The 17,465-nt window shown below is 37.5% G+C and overlaps 1 protein-coding gene across 1 annotated transcript in view; it reads left to right on the top strand.

Moving 5' to 3' along the window:
- Positions 1 to 17,465, top strand: part of FBN1 (fibrillin 1) — a 236,831-nt gene that overhangs the window by 100,874 nt on the left and 118,492 nt on the right. The window contains exons 7-8 of the mRNA XM_015142182.3: positions 8,265 to 8,462; positions 11,816 to 11,941. Of these exons, the coding sequence (XP_014997668.1) occupies positions 8,265 to 8,462; positions 11,816 to 11,941 (324 nt within the window). The remainder of the gene's footprint in view (positions 1 to 8,264; positions 8,463 to 11,815; positions 11,942 to 17,465) is intronic.

The raw sequence follows: 17,465 nt of genomic DNA, 5'->3' as shown, positions 1-17,465 counted from the left end.
TGTAGAATTTCTTGTTCTTTCTTTCTTTTTTTTTTTTTTTTTTTGATATGGGTGTCAACTTTGTTGCCCAGGCTTGAGAGCAGTGGTGTGATCACGGCTCACTACAGTAAACGATCCTCACGCCTCAGCCTCCTGAGTAGCTGGTAGTACAGGCGCCCACCACCACACCTAGCTACATTTTTTTGTATTTTTTGTAAAGATGAGGTTTTGCCATATTGCCCAGGCTGGTCTTGAACTCCTGGGCTCAAGCAATACACCTGCCTCGGCCTCCCAAAGTGCTGGGATTATAGGCATGAGCCACCGTGTCGGCTAGAAATTTCTTTTTATTGTATTAAAATATACATAAGATGAAATTTACCATTTTAACCATTTCTATGTGTACAGTTTGGTGGCATTAAGCACATTCACATTGTTTTGCACCTGTCACCCCCATCCATCTCCAAAACCTTTTCATGTTCCCAAACTAAAACTCACCATTCCTCCCTCCCCTAAATCCCTGGCAACTATCATTGCACTGCTGTCTATGAATTTGACTGCTCTGGGTACCTCATATTAGTGTACTGCAATTGATTGATATTTTAAATCAATTTATTTTTATTGTCTCTTTACAAACATAGGCCTTTACCCTCCATATGCACAATGTTCAGTGTTGAAATTGACCTGCTACTGAAAATCTCATTTCTAATAATAATTTAATGATAAAACATTCTATTAGGATTCTTCATGAACTTAATTCATCTTTTGTGGAACTTATTTTGGAAAATAAACAATATTACAAGGTACTTTTATGATATACAGGTTAATTTAAGAATATGTTGCCCCTGACAATTTTTGTATTTAATCTTAAGGCCTTTTCCTTTTGGGCTATTAATCTTGTTTTTGGATTGGAGAGAATATGTTATGCTTCATGGCTTTGAAAAAATATAAAAGAACAAATAAATTGTTATATAATATTATTGTTTTTGTCTTGCTGTTTAATAGCTGATGCTCTGTGGTCAAACGGCAGTATTTGGTTTAACGTGGCATTTCATACAAGCCATTTTAAAAGGGAATAAATCAGAGCCAACTGGTTCTTTAAAGTGGAATTTGCAGACCATTAAAAATGAAAGCGTTCTCTATGATTTTATTATCTTGATGGTAAATATGTCACCCAAACCATGATTTGACTTTACCGATTCCCCCAGTCTTTTTTTTTTCTAGTAAAAGTAGAGATAACTTTGCAGGAAGATGAAAGTCAGTAATGACTTGCAGGATTTATAGTAAAGGAACAAATAATATCAGGTAAATGATTATTTCAAAATGAGATACCCTCTTACTCTGAACAAGATTTCTTACTGCTTTCTTCATCATGGAACAGAATAAAATGTGGTAACAATTTGCTGTAGTTGAATTGCTGCCACACATAATTGGGTCCCACAGAACTATGGCCTGGATTCTGATGAATTGCTTAGTCTGCATGTTAGATTAAAAGGTGTACAACAAATCGCCTTGTTTCTGCAGTTTTGAGTGATATTTACATTTAAGTCATAGTGGTAATACTTTTCACTTATGGAATAAAGAAATTAAAAGCAGGGAAAATACTAATGTAGAAATAGTTTTGTTTTTTTCTGTATGGTTTATTTGTAAAGTGCTTTTTAAAAACATTTAGTAACAATTAAGCCATACCTCAGATGCAATTTCTTAAAGATAAACAATTTTGCATAATATACTTTAGTAAATTTTGCCAAAAGGTTGTATTCTTTTAATAACACTGTATAAACCATGTTAAATAGGTAATCTTGTGTGCAGTATTTTATATAAATGCATGAATTGGAAAGTATATTCAAACCTTATTGCATCGTTTTAAAAATGCCATGTAGCTTGAATAAGATGGGAGAAGCAACATTGCATAGTAAAAGTAGATGCGAAAGGAGTTTCTTTCCCCTGAAATTTTATTATAAAAAATTTCAAACTTACATTAAAGTTGAAGGAATAATATAAAGTATACACATATACTTTCCACTTACATTGAATAACTGTTCCCACTTTTATACACATGATAGCTTTCTATGTGTATGTACACATCTGTATGTATATATGTATATAGAATATACAAGATATATATTGAAATATGTATTTGTTATTATTTACGTTGCTGACTTATTTGAAAGTTAAGTTGCATACATCATGACACGTCATCTCTAAGCACTAAGGACATTCTTGCATATAACCACAATACCATTATCACACCTAGAAAAACAACAACTCTGCAATGTCATGTAATATGTAGTCCACATAAGATTTCTGAAATTTTCTCTTTTAGAAACAGTATCCAGTTGAGTTTTGATTATTATGATTTTTAATCTAAAATAATCTCTGTACTTCTTTTGGTGAAGAGAAAGTCATTTGCTTTTGGAAAAGTTTTGAACAATTGCCTTAGAAAATATCACACGTTCTGAGCTTTCTGGTTGTTTCCTTGTGGTGCAATTTACCTTGTTCCTCTATCCCTATATTCCCTTTCAGCTAGAAGTTTGGTGTGGAAGTTTGATTAGATTAAGCCTTGACTATTTTTGACAAGAAACTTGATAGATATTGTGCACTACTTTATATTTTATAAAATCAGGAGTCTCGGAAGAATTTCAAATGGTCTCTCTGATAGTGCAATTCTGGAATAAATTAAGAGTTGACTTTTGGTGTTACTGATGCTAAATAGGCCTTGTATTCGGGCCCCAATTGGAGAATCCCCCTGGAATTCCACTCAGATACAAGCTGCAGCAGTGGGCAGGGGCTGGGTGTGGGAGTTCCTGACAGCAGCATGAGATCATGTATATCAGTGTGCTTTGTAAAACTAAAAGGAAAGAGACTGGAAATGGGAATTCTATTAACTATTAGGACACTGCAGTAGTGGATGATCAGCCTTCCTAAATTTTGACTTTGTTGTTTGCTTTGATGAGCAGGTAGTTCGTATAATTAACTATAATATAATTAGTAAAGAATGTAATAAAGTGCCTCATAATCAATGCAGCACTGTGGAAATGAATAGTATTTTGCCATGATTAGGATGTCAGTCCTAGTTGAGAAATACTAGGTTATGTTGAGTGGCAGTGATCCCAGTTTATGGGCTGTCTGATGTTTCTAAGGTTAGACTTTCAGATAAGTAGTTATCTTGCAGACATCTCCAATTAATCATGGAACATGAGCACTCTTCATTAAAGGAAAAGACAGAGAGAGAGAAAAAAAATACATACACATACACACACACACACACACACAACTTAGAGTCCTAGAGGGCAAACATCATCTTGGGGAGCTTTTGTAAGACGTATATGCCTGGGCCCTGTGCCACATCTACTAAATAGGGTTCCATGGGGAAAACTGGGAGAGGAGGACAGGGTAGGACCCAGGCATCAGCATTTTGCAAAAGCTCCCCCAAGTGATTCTGTTATGTCCTAAGGTTAAGAATGATTGGAGTAAGAAGTAGTAACAGCATTTAGCAGGCTGATTATGATAATGGAACTTCTTAACTTTAATTTTCCTTAGACTGAAAGTTCTCTGAACTCCTTCCTCAGAAAGTTGTACTGAAATTCCACACATTAGGAGCCTAATGTTTCCCAGGCCAACCTACCTGGGAGAAATAAGTGTGCTGTGACCCTCTATGTCATGGATAAATTGATATCTCATTCTTTTGTTTGTCATTTTTATGAAAAGAAGGATTTAAAATAATTGGAGCCTAGTGCCCAAAATTATATCCTTGTGCCTTCCCTGCAGTTTGTGGTTTAGTGACGGGGCAGGAGGGACAAGAATTCATTGTACCACAGAATATTCTTTCCCTGTAAATGATGCATTTGCTTCAGGGTGAAGTCTGATTACAAATGAAAGTGAAATAATGCTGTAGACCACAGTATTCTGAGCTGCAGAGCTGGGCATGAGCTGAGGATCAGAGGCTGCAGACACATGTTGGTCAGAGCCCAGGCCTTGAGGCCAAATCTAATGGGACTGGAGAGCAATCCTTGAGCTAACCACTCAGAATGGGAACATGGAGATGCAGAATTTCCCATGAAGCAGCCACACTGGAGTAAGCCAGTTAAAAACAATTAGAATCGCACTTTAATTTTGGGATGACTTGGCCTGTTGCCCTAGTTCATGAAGGTCTTATAAGGAAGTGATTGTAGAGCAATTTGCAAATAGAAGGCATTTCTAATACTATATTTTAGTTGCATTAGGAATAATGATTTACTCTGAAGCCAGGAATGAGTCAGACATTACACAAGCTTTGAGTTAAGCACACTCCCTGTCTAATGCTGAGACTATCTGAAAAAAAAAAAAAAGAGTATGTAAATTTAGCTTAATATCATGTAAGTGCTATGGGAATAATTGTAAATAATTGGATTATTAGTAAGGAATTGGGAGTGTGGGCAGATTTCTTTCTGCGGTTGGAGTATTGGACTAAAAACGGCATAACCTTGGCAATCTAAATGAAGTACAGGACGAAAAGCACATGCCGCCAAATCGGAATGACATTTGAAAACCATGTTAATACAGCATTTACCTTCCAAGACATTTTTAGATCCAATTTTATTTCATCCAGATTATGCCTCTCCCTCTGCAATCAGCAATTTTTGTTTAAAATATGGATCTACAAATACATTCATATCCACTTGCTAATCTGTACTGTCAAATAAGCCAGTTCTAATTTGTTTCCAAAATAACTTTGTCAATAGTGATAAGTATCTAGCACAGAAATGTGCTAAGTCCATAGATTCTATTCTACATACTTATTCGCCAAATATATAGTATACTTAATAAATTGGATCCCTGTGAACTGTTGGAATACCTAATATATGTTGTCAGAATTAACAGCTACCATCTCGATTCTATGTATTTCGTATTGAAATAAGAATAATAAGTTATTGACCCTGGAAAAGTCTTAAGGTTTTTTGTTTTTTTTTTTTTAAATGAAGATCTTCTAATGAGGAATTCACATCTGAAGTTATGAATCAGTGTCAGACAGAACTGAATCAGATTTGTGTTAGCATTTTGTAGAGTGCCTGGATTTTGCTGGTGTCACTCACAAAACACCATATTTGTATCTATCCTGAACCTTGGCAATCCTCATATATAAGATAATTCCATAGAGTATGTTGGCAAGAGGAGGTGGAAAAACAAATCCCAGCAGTGTTGAAGAGAGCATTATAAATTAAAATTCATGTTGCATTATGCTTTTTAAGAAGGATTGAATATGGCAAGCTAACATGAATCTGTTTGATTAAAGCATTTGCACTTGTCTCAGTAAATTAACAGAAAGAAACAAGCCTAAATTCTCTTTCTTGTTACCTAACATAGAAAGTTTTTTTTTTTTTTGATAAAAGATTATACTGCTGTGATCTTTCTAGTCTCAGATGTAGGATATATATAGTCATAAAAATCTTGATGGCTGTTTTTATCCTGAAAAGGATTCATTGTAATGTACACTGAATGCTATGTGTAATAATGAAGAGTTAGAGGCAATTTAAATGATAGACAGTAAGAAAATGACTAAATACATTCTGTTATAACTTGATGGAAAATTATGCAGCAATTAAAATCATATTGTGGAATAGTGTTTATTACACGGGGAAAAGCTTTGGCAATGTTAAGTGAAGAAAATCCAGCAAGATTCAAAAGTATATTTTTAGTATAATTCTTATTTTATGATTAAAAAATAAAACACACACATGCATACACACAAAATCTTATGTACGATAATATAATCAATATGTTATCAAGGGTTTCTTTGGGTGTAATTACCTTTATTTATATGCTACTGCCTTTTCTCAATTGTATAAGTAAATGCTTAATTTTGAATTAAAATACATAATAAAATATTGAAATAGAAAAGAAAGACCAAATAGCAAAGATGTATTTATTAAATCCCTATAGGTATTATTTGGGAGAATTGAACCAAAAAAATAAAGATGACTTTGGTATATCACTTTGTCCACACAGTTTTAAAATGTCCACTGCATGTTAAAGAGATTTTGTTACAAATTACTGCAGTGCTGAGTGACTTTTTTTCATCGAAAGAATGAAATGAGGACTGAGATTTATTCAACAGCTCAGTATTTAATATTTGTTTATATTTTTGTTTGAATTCAGTATCTCTGGAAGAAGATAGCAGGTTTTGAATAAATACGGCATACAATGTAAAATATTAAAGTATACCTAGAGCTTGACTACATAAAACTAAAAAAACAGTAGAGTGATAAATGCATAAACAAAGTAAAAAAAAAGACAAATGATAAACAAAGTGTCAGGAGAAAGGGCTGGAAAGGTGCGTGGGGCCAGGTCATGCAGAGAAGAGGAACACAAAGGTCTCAGGCTTGTCTTTTGGAATGGTGAGTCTGGTTGCATGTAGATGTCACCCACACAATTTTTGGCCTGTTTGCATATCACCTGTACTAGTATTTAATATTTTTTTAAAATTGAATTAAAAGGTTTTTCAATTCATCATCCTCACAGCAGACATAACTGTGAAATCGTGAGTCTGATATATTTATGCTGTTTCATAATACACATTAAAATTAATATATGCCTACTAAAATCTAAAATTATCTTGCATCCTGTGAGTGGGACATAACACTGGTATGGAGGGAGGGAGCTGGGGAGCTGGGGACTCGGCGTTTGGACCATCCTGTCTGTTCTCCAGTGCTGCCATAGCTTGGATATGGTAGTCTTCTTTATCTATATGACTGGCATGGAATTTTGTTTTTGGAATTCTTCAGAAGGTTGATCTTACAGCATGGGCGTCAGAGCAGTGCTGTTTCTGCAACACCATTGAACAGAGGTGGTTCACTGCAGATAGCAGAGGAGAGGGAGGAAGAGCACGTAGTGATGGGGAGCAGATGGAGTTGAAATTCCAAGGGAGGGGTTGGAGTGGAGATGCAAGAAAAAGAAAGCAAGAGAGAATACACAGGATAGAGGGATGCCAGCAGATGCAATTCAGCTATTGCCAAAACATTGTTACGATCCAGAATGTTCACTCTTGTTGGTATTGTAATGAAAAGTTGTCCTTTTTTCCTTAGTAAATAGCATATCTGCTGTGTCCTATGAGTTACTTAAAGAAAGAAGAAAATAATGAAAGCATCCCAGTAGTTTCATTAGCACAGCCAGTGATTTTCATAAAACGGTTGCATTCACAGGTGAAAGGAACTTACTGGGGTCATTGAGTCCATTTTTAGACTCACAGGAATCACTCCACTTAAACACTTCTGAAAATGACCTGGAAGCATGCAGATGCTGGGTAGTGGATAGAAGCCCATGAGTCCCACCCCAGCCCAGCCTCCCTTGTCTGTCAAGGTCATTGTAGAACCACAGAAATGGGTGTTATGGCCCTGATTTCTCTCACAAGGGGACAACCTGTGAGGACAACCTGGCTTTGGTCCTCTGTGCTCACTACGTCTTTATCTTTCTTGTTTGTTGTTGGCTGTCTCTCTGTAGGAAAAAAGAAAGAAAGAAAGAAAGAAAGAAAAGAGGCAGATCTTATAACTGGTGGTAGACTGCTCTGACTGCAAATTCTCTTATGGTCTTAGCTTATCCCTGTTTTGCTTTAAGATGGTCCTTTTGCCTAGAGGTTACAATTATTTCAGATGAGTGTCCTCACCCTTTATGTTAAATACCTAATGTGTTTTGCATGAGCAAAATTTTAAATCCTCATCTGTTAGTTTGCTTGTTTTGTATTTGAAACAAGATGACCCCAACTCAAAAGAAACAGATAACCGTTTCTTTTGTTGAAGGAACTTCCAGGAAGAAGGTGCCATGACTTGCCTCACTACAAGCTTCAAAATTCTTTGCTTTCTCAGCCCTAAATAACAATAGACTGGAAGCTCTGTGAGGGCAGGGATTTGGCCTCTTTTAGTCACTGAAGCATCTGTATCAGGCATCGGAGCTGATTCAGTGCAGGCACCAATATGTTTTCTTAAGTAATGAGTGGATAATAATATTACCATGTTACATTTGTACAGCAATTCACAGTTGTAAAGAGTTTTCCATTAGCTCATCTGATGCTCACAATGCCGTTTTCAAAGTGGGTAAGAACTGATGTTTTCATCCCTATTTTGTAGGTTAGGAAATCGGGTTCAGAAGTAGAATGGTCTATCCAAGGCCTTACAGAGAGGCAGTGATGCATCATTCTGTCCCTGAAATTCATTTCTCAATTCGGAGTCAAGCAAGATGGAGCGCAGCTGTTCCTCTGCATGATGGTTCCTGCTTTTCTGGATATTCATCAGATTTTTATTCTTTATTTTCAGATTACAGGACAGGCCCATGTTTTACTGTGATCAGCAACCAGATGTGCCAGGGACAACTCAGCGGGATTGTCTGCACAAAAACGCTCTGCTGTGCCACAGTCGGCCGAGCCTGGGGCCACCCCTGTGAGATGTGTCCTGCCCAGCCTCACCCCTGCCGCCGTGGCTTCATTCCAAATATCCGCACGGGAGCTTGTCAAGGTAAACCCTGGGCTGATGGAATTATTAATGGATTAATCTTATTTGCTCTGGAGAGCCCTTCTCCAATGAAGTTGAAGAGAATGGAAAAGTAGTGTCAGCTACATAACTTCACAATTTCGCTGACTGCATGATATCCAACTAAGGCATTAGGAACGTGGCTCTCGAAAGAGCAGCTGAAGTCTTACTGGATGTTTTCTTGCCAACCATTCCCCCTTTCTGACCCCAGAGGTGTTTGCATGTACCTCTGACTCCAGGGGTGGTGTGATTCTGTTTACAGCAATGCTGTGCATTATGGCAATGCTGTCTAGAAACACAAAGCAAGGTTTGTGAACAAGGTAGTTTATGTTTTCCTTAATTTTTTTCCCTCATTTGAAACTGTTAGAGTTCCTCTCTCTCATGGGTTGTGCTTAATTGACCTGAGGAAAACTGTTTCTCTCGACATTTTGCATGCTACATTGTGCATTTTTTTACAAGTCCGAAATAAATTAGGATTTGTTTCACAGTTTTAAATATCCCCAGATGTCGCCTGCTAGCTGCTTCTCCTGCCTCCTGTAGAAGCCCTTACTCTGTTTTTGGCTTTTACTCCTGTTCTTCCAGCTGTACAAATTCTTTTATTGTCTGGATGTCTGGCAGGAAACAGGAGGAAGTGAACAGAGGCAGCTCCACGCTAAACTGATGGGATTGAAAACTCTCAGGCTCTATCTGTTTCCTTTAGACTGCCTCAGGACTTTTTATAGCAAGTTGCAATATTTTCAGAAAATTCAGGATATGCTTTTCTGAGACAAATAGATAATGCTTTGGCTTTGTTTTATATGTTAATTCTAAGGGTAATATGCAATAAAACAGAACTTGAGCTTAGTCACACAGTTTTGTGGGTCTCCATTACATTCCACTTCAATAAATTCCACTTCTGATATTGTCATTCCTGGCCTCCAGCTCCCGTGTACAACATACAGCTCCTTTGGATGCCCTTAAATGTATCCCTCTGAAACATCAGGAGAAGAAATAAGTCACCTTGAAATTCTAGAATTATCAAGGGATGGATTGTAGTATTTTATAAAATTAAAAGGTTAGGTTTTTATTGGTGCCTTCTTATTTTTCTCATTTTTAGAAAGTCCCAGTGAGTTTTGAAGAATTTGTTGGTCTTGGGATTACAAAGTTAGTTAATACCCGTGAACTCATTGACAGTGACCAGAGAGCTAGACTTTTAAGTGCCTCAGCTGCCCATCAGTGAGCCATTGTCAGAGGTTAGGGTGCTAACGGAATTGGTGAGGCGGGTGGGGAGAATGAACTGCCTTCTCTTTAGCTTTACTATTTGTTTCATAAATCTGGATCTTTCCAGCATTTGCTTCCTGTTTCTTCCTAACTCTGCTTTTCAACGTCCAAGAAAAAAAAAAAAGGTTTTTTTATAAGAAAAGTTTTGAAAACCCATTGAATCACAATGGCAGTTATATTGCCAGTTTGAGAGTGAAATTCTTCATCTTCGGTGGTGGTGGTGGTTGTTGCTGTTGTTATTTCTAAGAGATTCTGCCACCAGGTTGTGGCTCTCGCTCCTTGCTGGTGTTTCCAGTCGTTGGGTCAGACGTGAGGGGCTGTATATAGCCAGTGGAGAATTGCCTTGTCTATATTTTCTGTTGGCCAAAAATCGTGATCAACAAGACAGCTAGTTCTGCCCATATGTAAAAATCTTGATTTTCAAAAATATTTCTAAAAATACATTCAACATATCAAGAGAATGGAAAATTCTGGTCTAAGACAAAACTGAAATTGGCTGGAAAACATAATCTAATGATTTTCCACATATAATCATTTATTTGTGGGTTAAGACATTTCATTTAAAACAGTACGTGATACTTTTATAATAAACTAAATTGTTGTTTCTTTAATATCCCTTTTACTGCATGCCAACTTTTCTCAAGAACACAGGTTGAGATCTTATAAACAGCAATCCCTTTTTTGCTTTATTCAATGAAGAGTGAAGCTAAAGAACACATTAGGCTTCCAGGTTTCAAAAAGAATACATTAGACTGTTTACTTGGGGATTCTTTATTAAATCAGACTTTTCTCTGTTATGAACAAAGAGATGGAGAGAATGTACAGGTACTTTTATAACCTTTATAACAGAATGTAGTGAGCATGAGATGATTAATTTTGCTCCTGGAAGGTTAATATTTGGGCTTACACGTAAGAACCCAAGTTAGTCCTTAGGTGCTGGTTATACAGCAGTGAAGAAAATGGACAAAGTCCCTGCTTTCTGGAAGCTTATATTGAAGATAATCAATTTATTAAACAAAACAGACACGTATTAGGTCAGTGGGTGGTTAGTCCTGTGGAAAAAAAATAAACAGGGAAGGAAGGATGATTAGAGCCAGGAGCCAGGTGTTGCTGTTGGACTGTCAAGGGAAGGGCTCGTGGCTAAAGTTGCATTGGGGCAGAGACCTGGAGAATGAGACATCGTGGGCCATGCAGCTCTCTGGAGGAAGAATATTCCAGGCAGAGGGGCAGCCATTACAGAGCTCTGTGGCAGGTGGCATATTTGAGGAATCCAGTGTGGTGGGAGAGATAGGAGGGTGGAAAATGGGTAAAAGAGCAGAGGAATCATGTAGAACTTCCTAGGACGTAGTATGGACTTGCACGTGGAGCTGGGGAGAGACATGATCTCACTGACCTTTACAAAGGTGCCTTCTGGCAGCCACTCTGCCAGCAAGGTAAGTCAGCAGCTGAAACTGCACGCTCATCTAGCGATCCCTCTCACTTGTTGGCCTAATTTTCTGAGTTGTTTAATTTTTACTGTGCAAGGCACTTCTCCAGAATGTGAAGTGAACATTTCCACTTCATTTGTGCAAAAACATTAGCTGTCTCGTGTAGTCTGAGTGACCTTCAATAAATTCCGTTTTAACTAAATCATTCAGTACAACTCTTAAAGATCGTTTCATTGTAGAAATGTATTGCATTTTGATTTGCAAGATTTTTTGAATAACTCTGATTATTACTACCAATCTGGAGATAAAAACGAGGCCGTGAATAATGGCCTTTTAAACATATCTTTCTTTTTTGCTGCATATGTGATAAAACCCACAAAAGTTAGTACACTCTCCTCTACATTAGGAAACATGGAAGGTGGGGAAACAAAAAATACTTGTGACTTCTTATGGAACATTATTAATCCAACGATGTGTTTTACATAATGCAATTGTGAGAAATAGTTTCCCTAGTCATATTCCAAATATTGTGAGGGACAAATAACCACCGATATAAATATGGTAACATAATTGTGGACAAATTATCACATTGTATTCTGCAATGAATTTTATATGAGTTTTTTTTTCTCTCTGTCTTCTGCAATCTGACAGATGTGGACGAATGCCAGGCCATCCCCGGGCTCTGTCAGGGAGGAAATTGCATTAATACTGTTGGGTCTTTTGAGTGTAAATGCCCTGCTGGACACAAATTTAATGAAGTGTCACAAAAATGTGAAGGTAAGAAATCTTACGCTTTGCAGTGGTTGTGAGGGGTGTAGTGGGGGCAGGCAAAACTCAACATTAGAAACAAGCTTGTTTGCAAATTATTCCTAAATCTTTCTGTCTTTGTTATCCCCGTGAATGTGTAAATGTAGTATTTTTAACAGTAATAATATGCTTTTGTGCTATTGGACAAGAAAAACCCTGCAGCTTTTTCTACTTTTATAGACCCAAAACAAGAGGTCCATCTGAATCAAATTAAGTATTAAAAACATGAAATATTTTTGAACCAACATTTGGTTTAAAATGTTCAAGACACATGTTTTTGCATAGTTCTAGAGACATGAATTTAAATTTGGTAATTAGATATCATTCAGAATAATATATCTTCCGAAGTTTTTCGAGTTCAAAGGTATGTTTGATTTTGTGTGTGGGGAGGCAGGATTGATCAATCAACCCTTATATTTATGCTCCTAGTACATGCTCATGATTTTCTTTTCTGGGGGATGATAATTGCCTATCAAATAAAAAGCTTTTAATGTTAGTCAAACAGAAGAGTAATTTGAGATAATTTTTATATTTGCATTTAGTTTATAGATTGAACTTCTGCAAAGATATATAGAGAGGATGTGTTTATATTCACCACTACTGCTACTGCTATTTGCTGAAATGAGGCCTGACTTCCAGTTACAGTCATAATTTCTTTGTGAGAGGGGAGCATCTAGAAAATATGTAGGCAGCATTGGACTCTCGTTTGTTTGATGAGTACATGTAACTTACATATAGTAATGTCTGACAGTAGTGTAACAGCATTCTCAGGGCTACATCTCTCATCAGGATCAGAAGAGAAAACTTTTTCTTTCATTCTCAATTCACCCCACCTTGAGGTTTCATTTAGATGGATGCATTTTTATTGAAAACAGATGCTGTTGTATTTATGCCCCTAGACTCCAGCAGTGAGTACGTTCTAAGTTATTTGTCTGGGCTGGATAATTAACCTTGTTGGTTGCCACTGTATATCAGACAAGCAAAAGACAGTTTTAAATTTAAGGTGCAATTCATAAATTACATGTAAGACTTTTAATATCTACTTGCCCTGAAACTGAAGAATCTAGCTCTGATAGAACTATCTTTATGAGTTGGAGTTGTTTTTAGGTTATAAATCATTATTGAATTTATAATTGTTATTGCATTCTTGAACATGTTATACATAGTTTTTCGGGGTAGTTGTGAAAAAATGGTTCTTTCTAAAGGCTTCTTAAAAAAACATTTTAAGTTTCAAAGAACAATAAAGTTGACTCTCGATAGGCCAATGTATTTTAGAAGTTGTACTGTAGATCTAAATTTGAAGCCGAGAACGTTGACACTGAAAGGGGCAAAGAACTCAGCTGGTTCCACACTCTACATTATATATTAAGGAATGGTGTCTTGGGTGTATTAAGTGCTCTGTCCGAGGCCATTCAGACAAGACTGCTCAAATTTACTTCTTTAATTCACACTCTGGTGCTTGCTGAGCCATATTACATTGTCTTCTTTTCTAGATGAAAGTTATTATTCTGGAATAGATTTTCAGGCCATATATATACATATATATATACACACACACATACACATATATATATACACACACATACATATGCACATACACACACTCACACACACACACACACACGACATTAACAAGCCATTAAAGTTGATCACATGCAAAACCCACATCAATGATAGGTTGTGTTTTACCTTTTAGGCTTTCTCAGTTTAATATATTCAGCTTCAGAATATATAATCAGTTTTAAGATTGAGGGGAATATAGTCCTTATGACTTGTCCAGTCTGTGTTTTGTTTTCTAAAGTTATGATGGCTTCCAGCCTGAACTAGAATTGATTTTGTCTCGTGCTTTTCACTCAGACAAGTCAATTAACAGTAATGGTCTATGGATGTGGACTAGACAGAAGATTCTAATTTAATGCTCAGACTGAAAGAAAAATCATTCGAATCTTTTTATTGATGCTAAGAAACCTATTATGGTGGTGTATCCAGTGGACCAAAAATTCAGTCTGAGTATTACTTAATCCTTTTCCACACACACAAAAATTTTCCAGCTACATGTGAAAGTCAGTGGCAAGATAAAAACAGACTAGTTTAACTAGATTTTTTTTTTTTCCTTTGCCATCTACTGTTACATTAAATTTAGGTAATGGTTTTTTCCTTCTTTTTCTAATATCAATGCAAAATTGATACTAGAAGAGAATGTCCTGTTAGTACTATACATTCTCTGGCCTGGAGACTGGTGTGAGCAGGGTTGACTTGTCTTACTCTGGTAGGAAAGTAATCAGGAAGTGCCCTGAGAGCTCTTGGCAAGCTGGGTTCACTTCTTCGATGTCCTTGCTCCTTTCCAGTTACAGTGTCTCACTGTGGAAATGGCATAACTCTGGACATCAGCTGGTGTCTCGATGGTCAATAGAGGGAACCCAGGAAGTCTGGTCTGTAATCACTGAATATGTACCCTGGAAAGATGATCAGTATAACCATGGGGTTCTGTGCCCTGGTGAAAATGTCCTGGTACCTTTGCCATTGCTTTGAGTGGCTTTTTAAAGTTATCTTCCTTTTGACTTGGAGGGGGGTGGAATTGAGTACTTTTTATAGAACTTTTTCAAGAAAAAAAACCAATTCCGTCAAATTGACTTTAGCAAATTCACAAGATGCTAACCCTCACTCTCTCAGATCTGAGAATGCCATTATTCGAGTTGCTTTCCATGAGATCTTCCTTTTGCAGAATTCTCACTTCCTTCCTAAAATGTCCCTCTTTCCAAAAACTAAAAAAAAAAAACAAAAAAGTTATGGAAAAGTGTTTTATAAATACATATAATTGGAGAACATTTTGAAATGTAAATTAACAAGCTACAGGGATTTAAATAACAATTATTAACTTTTCATACATTTAAGAAGGAAAAGATTGAGATTTATAGCTGTGATTTGAGAAAAAAGGAAACAGAGTTCATGCCTGCCTTCCTTTGTTGATCTTTCCGATGACTGTAGAGTATGCATGCTGAAAGAACACATGAACCTTTTTCTTTGGAAACCAAGTCCGTATTTGCATAGGTTACTGTGAGAGGAAATTAAGAAATAAAGAGTGTAATTAAGGGATTAAGTTTTATTTCTGGAAGAAGTCTGTTGGATTCCTAATTAACCACTAATATTTTGGGATTTAGATTATCGTCAGCCCAGCCTTTAGCAATTATAATAGCACTGCATGATGCACTGGACCTTTTAAAAAATGTAGCTTTTAAATCCATGCACTCCATAATATGTGAGCCAAAAACCTCAGGACTTCCCCTTTCCAAAATAATGGCATATTTATCTCATGGCTACTTACTGTTAGAGGCTCTTATCCTCTCAGAAGCTAAGGAGAATTCCCGGGGTAGCTTAACCCAGTACCACAGATGGAGCTCCGTCCTCTTCAGCTGGTTGCAGGCCCTAGACTTTTACTGTTCAAGGTAACTGGCTCTCTCTATACAATTAGTTGAAAAAAACATCTCTGTGGTGAAGGTGAAAGAGCCCTGGAAATAAGGCAGGCCTGGCCCCCATCCTTGATGCCCTCTGGTCAAGTCTCTAATCCTTTGTGTGATCTTAGATAAGTCAATTACCATCTCTGAGTTACTTCAACTTTCAAATGAGGGGGTTGAACAAGATGCTATCTGGGGGTTCTTTCCAGTTCCAGAATTCAGACTCCATTTTTAAGTTGTGATCAGACAGCGGATGCAGCATGAATAAAAGCTGGCGTACATGGTGTGACTATAAAATAGTCAACGTGACTGGAAGAGTCAGCTTGTTTAGTTTTTAGTGATACATTTTACACTGGGTTGAGTTTGTACAATCAAAGTTAAGCTCACAGGCTCAGTGGCATTCATGATCATTAATGTGTCACATGTTACTTTTAAACAGCTGCCATAGGTTTTAATTTTTTTCTCTCATTGTGTTAGTATCTAGGCAGTCAGGATCAGATTAACTGTCAGGATCAGGTTTCTCTTGTCACGTCCACAATCTTGGATGGAGCTTCTCGATAGCCGAGTAATAGATGGTGATGCCCATCCCAGAACAGACACCAAGCTCCATCCATCTGCCCTCCACACTCTTTCCTCCCATTCTGCCAGAGGAGCCATAGGATAAAGGGGCCTAGGCACGGGAAAAATGCTCTGGGAGAACAGATGAGACTGAAGGATGAGAAGGAGCAAAAACAAAGGACAGGTGGCAAATAGGAAGGAAGAGATCTGCCATTTGTGTCTCTTCTTAAGGTCACAGCAAGAAGCCAGTGGAGTCGTGGACAGCTACCATGGGACAGCTACTCCCCAGCAGCTCTGCCTCCTTTGCTGCCTCAAGGAAGCAGGGAGAAGTGTCCAGAGCACGGAAATAGCTCTTCCCAGCCAAGCCCCACTCCCCACCAGGCCTCCCGACCTGGTTTACTTTCATGGCTGGCATTTGACACAGCCTGATTTGTAGAAACTCTGAGAAAGTCACCGTTCTCAAGTTCCCTCTTAACTTGGGATGCCTGAAGTTCAATTAAAAGGAGACGAACACAGTGGGAAGAACTTGGAGAAATAATAAATTCATATGAACGATTTTCAGAGTGTGAGCGAATCCAATTCAAACACCTTATTCTGGCCTTTGCCATCAGGAATTTCCACCACAGCCTGGTAATAGATAGAACTCTTGCTTTTATTTGTTACGAAGCCATGCCACTGAGAAGCAAGATGGTTTAGGAAAGGGGGAAGGCACTAGCCACCTGAAGGCAAAAGGGTGTGTCACTGAGAAGGGGACATATTAGGGGGAATTTGAAGTCATTTAAGCTCCTTCAAATGTAATGATTTGGCCTAGTCCCATTTTATCTTAATCTGTGTGAACTCAGGGAGGTGTGCAGTGTGACATATTTCCTGACCTGCTGGCTTTCAAAGACATGTACCTAGGTGGAAATTCCCCACACCCACCCTAAAAACCCCTGCCAGTTGGAGACTGGGTTTAGCCTCCCTTTATAAATGATAAGCCTCTTTGCTGTTGTTTCAGGTTTGATTCGTGTCAGTTTTCTGAAGGCCTCAGCGTAATGCAAGAGGTGTACCTGGGCAGCAGAGGTATAGAATCAGGCCCACAATCCTACCTGTATTGTAAGAATTAGATGATTGGACACTCATCAAGCATTTTGACTGCCTAGCACTCAGCACCTGCAAACTCTCATCATTATTGTCGATGTTATTGTTATCTTCAATAAAGGGCCCAAATCTCACTCAGCCAGCATGGAAAAGATGATTCCCCCATTCTGCCAATGTTAATTCTATTTTTTAAATAAAATTTTCTGACATAGGCTGTCACTGAAACTTTTTGGATATTGATGTGGCCTTAATACAAATGGTAGCTGTCATTTATATTAATGGGCTGAGAAAAAATATAATACCACATTGTCTCCTCATGTGATCTTTGGCAGGTGTTGTAGGACTCAGATATTAACTTTTAGGGACACTTTGAAAAAGGTACATTCTTCTTAATTGTAATT

The sequence above is a fragment of the Macaca mulatta genome, chromosome 7, assembly GCF_049350105.2.
Source record: "Macaca mulatta isolate MMU2019108-1 chromosome 7, T2T-MMU8v2.0, whole genome shotgun sequence".
Taxonomy (NCBI): domain Eukaryota; kingdom Metazoa; phylum Chordata; class Mammalia; order Primates; family Cercopithecidae; genus Macaca; species Macaca mulatta.
Note: the sequence above shows the minus strand (reverse complement) of the source record. Positions and strands in the feature narration are given on the sequence as shown.